Consider the following 8,460-nt stretch of genomic DNA (forward strand, 5'->3'; position numbering starts at 1 on the left):
TGCACGTGTCTTATTTGCATTCTGGCACCCTCTGTTTTGCTACTGGCATTTTTCACTTGAGATCCTGAGCGTTTTTCACGTGTGTGTGTGCTTTAAGAACGTGGACACACACACAGGAGTCTCTGTTCTTGTTAACAACTGCACAGCCAGACCCTGGATGCATGAGACATAATTTAGTGAACCTTAGTGTTCCCTGTTGGTGGAGAAAAGGAGGTTGGGAAAACCCATAAAATGGTGAAAACCTAGATGCCCAGCAGCCCTGTGCAGTGGGGGTTCTTCCCGGCCTCCCCCGCCCCCAGGGGTCAGCCTTGTCCAGCCCCCAGCCATGTGTCTCCTCCCCAGGGGGAGTTCCTCTGTGTTGAGCTTGGCTCCATTTCTCCCTCATTTCTGTACATCGGTTTGTGTGGGCAGTTCGTTCGCAGCCCCCCGCACCTTGTCCTAAAGCAGAGCCTTCGCTGTGGAATGTGCTGCTTTGTCCGAGGGCTTCGCTAACTGAGCGTCCGTCTCTCTCCTCTGCACAGCCCTGGGGCCCGACTCCTGCTCTGCTGGTGTAGAGGAGTAAGCCGGTATGTGATCGCCCTCCCACGCATGGGGGGCGGCCCCGAGGGGCGTCCCTGGCGGGCTGCTGGAGAGAGGACCCCCTCCAGCCACCACTCCCCCTCCCTCCATGGGCCTTCCTCCCCACTTTCCAGCGTTCTTCCGCGTCCATGTCTTCCCCAGTGTTCTGGATTCTAACTCCAGGGCTCTGTAGACGCACTTCTCCTTCGTCTTTCCAAGGTGGTCCTGTGGGGTCTGACCCTGGCTGACTTTTGGAGCAGGAGGTTTTCTGTCCAGGCTAGGCGGCCCAGTCAGGCTCCCCCTGCCTTTAGGGTCCCGGAACTCAGCCCTAGTTGAGAACCCATTTTTGCTGCTAACCTGTCCCCCACTCCCACCTCTGGAACCTCCCGTAATACCAGCACTCCCTCCACCTGCGTGACCACAGCCGACATTTCACGGAAGGCGGTTCCTGGCCCATGCTTGGTGACCCCGGGCCTGCTCCTGGGGCCACCGAGCTGACCCCACAGGCTGCCCAAACAGGCAGAGGCTCTGGGGACCCCTGCCCCTCCTCCACGTGCTGTCAGCGGCTCTGGGGAACCTGGGTGGAGAACCCGGTGTTGGCACGGGGGTTCCCAGATGTGCGTGGTGTGGAACATTCCAGCCGGACTCCCACCCCGCCCAGGAAACAAGGGCCCAGCCGCCTGGCCGGGGACGCATCGGCCCTGCAGCTACAGCCCTCCTCCCAGGTGCTGTTCCAAGCCAAGGCCGCAGCGAGGGCTATTCTGACAGTCCCACAAATCCTTCCTGTCCTCCTTGAACATTTCCTCTGATGACTCTTACCCTCTGTTGAAATAGGGCCCAGTGCTTTTATGAAGCTGCCTCTGGCCTACACATCAGCAGGAGATGCTGAGTTTGCAATTTAGGTGAAACCTCTAGAAGTGGGTAACGGGTGAGGCTGAGCTGGGGAACCGTTTTGCCTGTGGGCTATGTGGCAGAGCCGATGTGCCGCACAGAGCCACAGCTGCTAGACATAGTCCCTGTCTGGCCACGGGCAGTGTTGGGCAGCAGGGGGCATCAGGCAGCCCCGGGAAGTGTGCTGGCCCCTCTGCTGCTGCAGCCAGGCCTGGGCAGACCTGGTCCCAGGACAGAGCGGCTTCTAAGGAAGGCAGGGTGCTCCTGGTGCTTCCTGCAGCGCCACTGCACACCCAGGTCCAAGACCGCTCTCCTCTGCCTGGCGCTGCGTCCAGCCCGATCCAGTGCAAAGCTCCGCAGGACAGTGGCTGGTCGGATCCCAGGAAGCATGGACCACATGAGGGAGGAGACGCAGGGGCGGGCAGTCTGTCATTGTGTCTGTCCCAGGGCTTCAGGTGCTGGCACTCTGGGGTGATCTGCTCTGCGGGGAGCAGGCCCCCACTTGCTTGGCACGGGCTGGAGCCCCAAGCCCTCTGTGCGGTTGCACCACAGACAAGGGGGGTGCTTAGGTGGCCCAGCATGTTCGAGGGTTCATGGTCAGTGGGACCCAGAGCCTGGCAGGTGCGACAGGGTGACTGCGCTGAGTATGACCCCTCCTCCCTCTGCTCCCACCCGCAGGATGGTCCACCTCCGTGGAGACGCCCCGCAGCCTCCGCACCACCGGCCTCCCCCGGCCCATGCTTGGTGACCCCAGGCCTGCTCCTGGGGCCACCGAGCGGACTCCACTCTGAGAGTCTGGCCAGCCTGGCAGCATGGAGCCCTCGGCTCCCCAAACTTTGCCAAGGGGCCACCCGGACTCCAGCGTGACCCCCAGCCTCTCCTGTCTGCACGCCCTGTGTGGCCACTGGCTCCAAGGGGCCATGCAACCCTTGATTAAAGAGCACAGTGGACTGTCCCCTTTGACAAAACTTTTTCTACAGTTGATGTATTTGTAAATGGTACAAGATGAAGGACAGCAGCTTTCTGTCCCGGGCACTGAGCTCCGGGGGTTCCCCCGAGGCCCCTGTTGGCTGAGCAGTGTGGGCGAGGGCTGACCACTCATGTGTGGCCCAGATGGGCTTTACCCCGGTTGGTGGGGGCTTGATACCCCAAGAACTCAGCAAGCCAGCAGACGGAAATTTATTGGTGGGAGAAGTGCTGTCTTCACAGGAGATGTTAAGGGGACTTGCTGCCAGGGGAGGGAAGGAGTGGGGTGCAGGTCACGGTCAGTGAAGGAAACAGTGCCTGTTGCCTACCCCACATGTCTGTCCTTGGCGTCCCTGGCTCTCACTGCTGCTTTGCGCCCTCGGATGCTCTGGCCCTTCAGTGCGGGGCCCCCCCAGCCCCCAGTCCCCAGCCCTTCCCCGCAGTCCCACTCGGCCCTTGGGGCAGTCTGACCCCGGGGCTGAGGTGCGGACACACAGACATTGGCAGCAGCGGGTGTCCGGTGGCACTTTCTCAGAGGGGGCTTTGCCTTCGTCAGCAATCCCTCCAGGTTGGGGGGCGCCCTTCGGCTTGGCCGGCAGCACTGCAGCCTACCCGCCCCAGGTCCTGGGTGGCTTCTATGCTCCCCCTTTGCTGACATTTGTGTTTCTCTTTGATTTGTTCTGTCTGGGGTACTTGTGGTGGGATCTGCCTTGGGAGGAGGGTCCCATCTCAGGGGACCTCGTTTATATTTTTTAAGCTAGACCTTCCAGGCAACAGGATGGCCAAGGGGGTGTCCTGCCTGGTGCACCAGGGTGGGAACTGTCCCTGCAGGGGCCTTGACCCGGGCGGGTGGCTTTGTGTAGCTCTCTGGGGTGGGAACGCTTTCCTGCAGAGGGATTGGATCCCCCAGGAGTGACCCTGGGAAGGAGGGCTCTAGGGCAGCCAGCGGCAATCCCCGGGGCCCCAGCCTGCCTGCAGCCCGGGCTGTCCCAGTGCTCTCTAACGCTCGCCACTTGGTGCTCCGGAGTGCCACCCGCAGTGGCTGGGCTGTGTTCCCTCCTGGCCGAGCTCAGGTGGCTCGTCTCAGCTCCCTGTCTCGCCTTCCCTGCCACCCACATTGCACCCGTGCAGGCTGGCTGCCTGGCTCCCTCCCTGCACCCCTCTCCTCTCCACCAACCCCTAGCCTCTCGCCATTGGTATTGGTGCCAGTACTCTGTTTGAAGGTTGGTCTTGGCCTTTGACTTACATGTGCTCATTTGATGTACTTATTGACTAGTTTTGGTTTGTTTTTACTGTATATTTATAGTAATAAAATCATGCAGCAATATCCCATCCACTCCTTCCTCTGTGCACAGCACGAGGCCTCGGCTGTTTCTCGGCCAGGAGTCAGGACAGCTGAGTGGCTGGTGGTGGCTCTGACACCCTCATGGTGTAGCCCCTGGTTCTTCCAGTGTAAGATGTCAGTGATGTACAACTTCCAGGAGCACCGCCCGGGTGCGTGCGGAGCGTGAGCTGCTGTTTTTATCACTTTGTGGTCCTTGTGCTGAGTCTCAGTTTGGAGCAATGGGAACCCAGGGGACTTGGCTTGGCCTTCGGAGCAGGTGGAGGAGCCCAGGGCCTCCAGAATTGCGAGTCTGCTGCAGTCTCTGTCTCCACGGGTGATGCATCCCACAGATGTTTACTGAACACATACCGTGTGCTGGGGGTGTTGGGTGCAGAATGGGCAAGGTCCCGGCCCCTGGGAGCTTGTGTTCTAGTCAGCTGGACACTGCATAAGTAACCTGAGCTTTCTCAGGTTTCGTTTATGTTAGGAAGAGAGTCAACTGGTGATGAAAATGGAGTCACATGGGGGACTAACCTGTGGCCAGGAGGGCTTCTCTGAGGAAACATTTCAGCAGAGCACCGGAAGACGCAAAATAGCTGCCCTGGAAGAGCTCCTCAGGCAGCCAGCCTGGCGTGCAAGGCCCAGAGACACGGGTCAGCCGCAAGTGCCCACTGAGTGGAAGGAAGCGTGAGTGGCCCCAGTGGCTGGAGCTTTGGCATCGAAGGGTATGGAGTGCAGACACTGCAGGGTCTCGTAGGGGCAATCAGTTTCATTCCTAGAGTCAGGTTTGTAAGCAGGGGCGCAACTCTCCAGCTGTCAATGTTGGCAGTGTGTTGGAGGGGCACATTTGGCCACCTGGAAGCCAGAGCCCAGCTGGGGACCTTCTACCTGCCAGGCTCCCATGGCCAGTGAGTGGCTTCACAGTAGAGAAAGACTGGTGCCAAGAATGCCTACGTCAGCCCTGCTCACAGCACCGCCAGCCAGCAGCCTCCCCGTCCAAACCCTGAGTCCTGACAGGGCCACAGCAGGCACGAGAGCCTCCCACTCAGGGTCTAGGGTCCTGCCCCATGTCTCGTGGACCTAATGTGTGAGGTCCTGGGGGATCCTGCCAACACTTGGCTGTCCTCTGCCCTCCTCTCAGGGCAGCCTTCCCTGGGCCACAGAGCCTACCCGCGCTGCATGGCTCTCCCCAGGCTACGCCTGGGACAGAACCACTGTTGGCGAGTGCTTCCTTCTCAGCAAATCCATGTCCACCATGGGAGGAAAGTGAAGCTTGGGCTAGCCGGTGGGGTGAGGGGGGGATTCAGGGGAGGTTTCTGATGCTCCTGAACCCTCACAACTTTTACCCACCAGACACGGGTATCCCAGACCCTTCTCTGTGGACACTGGGTAGGAGAGGGTGGGATCCAGGTGGGATACTGGCTGTGGCACCAACTGCTGTGTGCATTTAGCCAAGTCCTGTCCTCTGAGCCCTAGGTTCCTCAGTAAATTGGGGTGACCCCATTTTCTCTAGATGCAGCTGGCATATGGTGCCTGGCTTGGAGAATACCTGGAGCGCTGAATTTAAGTCAGTTTCAGCCCTAGCAGGCTGGGTGTGGTCTTGGACTAACGGGGCAGTTGGGGCTGTCAGGCGTCCAGCAGTGACCTCTTAGCCGGTGGTGGGCGCCCAAGAGGGTCGGGTGGTACGTGTGCTAGGGGATTGTGCCCTCTGGTCGCCCGGCTCGGCTGAGCCCTCGAGTGGGAAGCTGACAGTGGGAAGCCCGCGAGACGGCGCTCCCCGGAAGGCTCTGGGGAAGGCGCGACTCTCGGCGGCTGGGGGCGACACGGTCGTTGGGGCTCCCGCCGCGCTCCTTAGGATGCAGTTTGAGCCCAGCCCGCAGGTGCCGAGGTCCCCAATCCACGCTCCACTCCAGCGGGCTCGACGGGCGCAGGGCATCCTGGGCGTCGTGGTTTTCGAGGACTGGGCGGGCCCTGCGCGCTGCCCCGCCCTTTGCACGCGCCCCTTAAGCTGTCAGCGTCGCGATGGGCTCCGCGGCTCCGCGCGTAAGCGGCTGGCGGAGGGGCGGGGCCTGTAGCGCGGCTGCCCGCGGATTGGCCGGGTGCGGCGGGGTGGGCCCGCGCATGCCCTTAAGGGGAAGCGCGCTGGCGGCGGGGGGCAGCGCCAAGATGTCGACGGCGGGGCTCCCGGAGCTGAAACAGATCAGCCGGGTGGAGGCGATGCGCCTGGGCCCGGGCTGGAGCCATTCGTGCCACGCTATGCTGTACGCCGCCAACCCCGGGCAGCTCTTCGGCCGCATTCCCATGCGCTTCTCGGTGCTGGTGAGGACGCGGGCGGCGGGCGGGCGGGGAAGGGGCGCCGCTGTGTCCCCGCGCCCCTGACCCGACGCCCCCTTGCAGATGCAGATGCGCTTCGACGGCCTGCTGGGCTTCCCCGGGGGCTTCGTGGACCGGCGCTTCTGGTCGCTGGAGGACGGGCTGAACCGGGTGCTGGGCCTGGGCCTGGGCTGTCTGCGCCTCACCGAGGCCGACTACCTGAGCTCGCACCTGACCGAGGGCCCGCACCGCGTCGTGGCTCACCTGTACGCGCGGCAGCTGACGCTGGAGCAGCTGCACGCCGTGGAGATCAGCGCGGTGCACTCGCGCGACCACGGTCTGGAGGTGGGGCCGCCGCCCGGGCCCCGCCCCCCGCCCCGGGGTTTGGCTCTGGCCCCGCGGAAGGCACCGATGGGTAACACGTCTCCCTGAGGGTCCCCCTGGCCGGGCTGGGTGGGCTGTCGCTGTCTCCACCATCGGGCTGGGGAGGGGGTGGTCTGGGATCGGGCTCCCTCTGGGCTGTGTTCCATCTGCCTTGCTGCCTGCCATTGCCAATCCTGGGGGTGGGAATGGGGTTGGTGGGGGGATGGGATGGGATGGGGTAGGGTGGGATGGTGCCTGCTCGGGAGGTGGGAAACTGAAGGGCAAATACTGGGACTCGTAGGGCTGGATTCCCGTGGTGGGGGCGGGGGCATGAAGTCCTTAAAGTCTGGATGGGGCTGGGAATGACATTTGCGGTCCCCGGGATTCACCAGGTGGAAGGCGGAGCATGGGGTGCAGGCTTCCCGTCAGCAGATCAGGGGCCAGGATTTGGTGCAGAGAGGGATGTGCATGGGGGTGGCCTTCAAACTTGCTTGGGGAGGAGAGGCGGTGCCACTCCTAGGGTGCCACTGACTTCTCCGTCACCAGACCCTGCCTGAGTCTCCCATTATGTCCTAGGTAACCTGGCTGCCCTTCCCCTGGCCTAGCGGCCCACAGGGCCCTCCTGCCAGGGCTGTGCCATCTGTGTGGGAGCCCGGCCCCACCCTGGTGTGCTCTCCACGCAGGTGCTGGGGCTCGTGCGGGTCCCACTGTACACCCAGAAGGACCGAGTCGGCGGCCTGCCCAACTTCCTGAGCAACGCCTTCACCAGCACAGCCAAGCACCAGCTCCTCTTCGCCCTCAAGGTGCTCAACATGATGCCGGAGGAGAAGCTGGCTGAGGCCTTGGCGGCAGCCACAGAAAAACAAAAGAAGGCCCTGGAGAAGCTGCTCTCTTCTTCCTGAGGTTGCTTCTGTGCCACGTGTCCGCTGCCCTTCCCCCCAGTTTATTTACGCCCACAGGCTGAGAGCGGGCCCTGAATTCCTGTTTGTACCCCATTCCAACTGCATGGGGCAGGTGCACATCTTATCTCCACTACCCTGAGCAGTTACCAGCTGGTGGCGGGGCCAGTGGGATCCCTGCCCGCCCTCAGGGCAGCTGGTGCCCTGAGCCTGGCTGTCCAGGATCACACCTTCCTCTGTGTCTCATGGGCTGTGGAGGCCCCACAGGTTGTCTGACTTTTCCAGGTGGGTGGGTGTTTGTGCACTTAGACAGTTGAGTTGGTTGGTTCTTGTGCAGGATACCTTTTTCTAGGGTGACTCATTCCCCAGGGCCTGGAGCAGGGTAGGATGCTGTACTATTAATTGTGGTGGTGGTTAGCTTTACTTAGTAAGATTTTCTCTTCCATGGTGTGTGAGCTGTGGGTGAGGCTTCAGAGTAGCTCTGCCCAACTGGGGCTTGGGCCCTGCCCCCAAGGGGTGGCCAGGGGCAGCTGTAGATGGGTTTGTGAAGGAGGAAAGAGCAGCTCTGTGCATCCTCTGGTCCTGGCTGCCCCCCATGGCTGGGGACAGGAGGTGTCCCCTTCTGCCACCACCCAGGACATGAGGACAGGCAGGCTGGGCCCCTGCTCAGGGTAGAGTCATCGCAGGCCTCTCGTCCCGGGTGGAGCTACCCTCCAGCTCCGTTTACTGCGGCACCGCCAGCCTTGGGCCTGACCCGCCCCTCTCCTGATGCCGGTGGCTCCGGCTGTGCGGGGCTGAGCCCACTACTCTTTGCTTTGCTTTGCGAGCCCCCTCTCTCCATTCCCAGCACGGTCTGCAGGCAGCTCCAGGGGCTGATGTGGAAGTACTGGCCGGGGTGCAGAATGACAGCCGCAGAGCTACCACAGGACAGGAAAGTCACCACTGTCAGCCTCCCTGCTCTGGAAAGACTCCTCAGTGAAGCTACCAGTTCCCCCGGCGCCTGCCTGGCCCGGGCGTCGATTCTGCCTTCGAGCCTCTATGCAGTGGCCAGCATGTGTGGGCAGAGGCACTTGGTTCTGTGAATAAAACGCCTGTACCTTGCTCCTCTCTTCTATTCTGGGCCGCGGAGGTGTGCTTTGTTCTCCA

General features: G+C 62.0%; 2 protein-coding genes across 8 annotated transcripts in view; both read left to right on the plus strand.

Moving 5' to 3' along the window:
• MGRN1 (mahogunin ring finger 1) overlaps positions 1 to 2,404 on the plus strand; it is a 39,446-nt gene extending 37,042 nt beyond the window's left edge. For 3 of the 6 annotated variants that reach the window (XM_057487721.1, XM_057487718.1, XM_057487716.1), the window contains one exon: positions 2,128 to 2,404. In XM_057487721.1, the coding sequence (XP_057343704.1) occupies positions 2,128 to 2,240 (113 nt within the window). In that variant the 3' untranslated portion in view covers positions 2,241 to 2,404. Of the gene's footprint in view, positions 1 to 447; positions 567 to 2,127 lie in introns of all 6 variants that reach the window. The other 3 variants (XM_057487720.1, XM_057487719.1, XM_057487717.1) reach the window with 2 other exon arrangements.
• A 3,014-nt stretch (positions 2,405 to 5,418) lies between these two features.
• On the plus strand, positions 5,419 to 8,415 carry NUDT16L1 (nudix hydrolase 16 like 1). Of its 2 annotated transcripts, none has more exons than XR_008992336.1 (4): positions 5,419 to 6,058; positions 6,137 to 6,467; positions 7,099 to 7,318; positions 8,162 to 8,415. XR_008992336.1 is itself a non-coding variant. In XM_036920492.2 (4 exons), the coding sequence occupies exons 1-3, from the start codon at positions 5,861 to 5,863 to the stop codon at positions 7,315 to 7,317; spliced, it is 678 nt and encodes a 225-aa protein (XP_036776387.1). In that variant the 5' UTR covers positions 5,845 to 5,860; the 3' UTR covers position 7,318; positions 8,162 to 8,415. The 2 variants fall into 2 exon arrangements, 1 of the variants encoding a protein (XP_036776387.1); XM_036920492.2 differs by having other exon boundaries at positions 5,845 to 6,058; positions 6,137 to 6,397.
• Positions 8,416 to 8,460: the final 45 nt, after the last annotated feature.

This window comes from Manis pentadactyla, chromosome 10 (assembly GCF_030020395.1).
Source record: "Manis pentadactyla isolate mManPen7 chromosome 10, mManPen7.hap1, whole genome shotgun sequence".
NCBI classification, from domain to species: Eukaryota; Metazoa; Chordata; class Mammalia; order Pholidota; family Manidae; genus Manis; species Manis pentadactyla.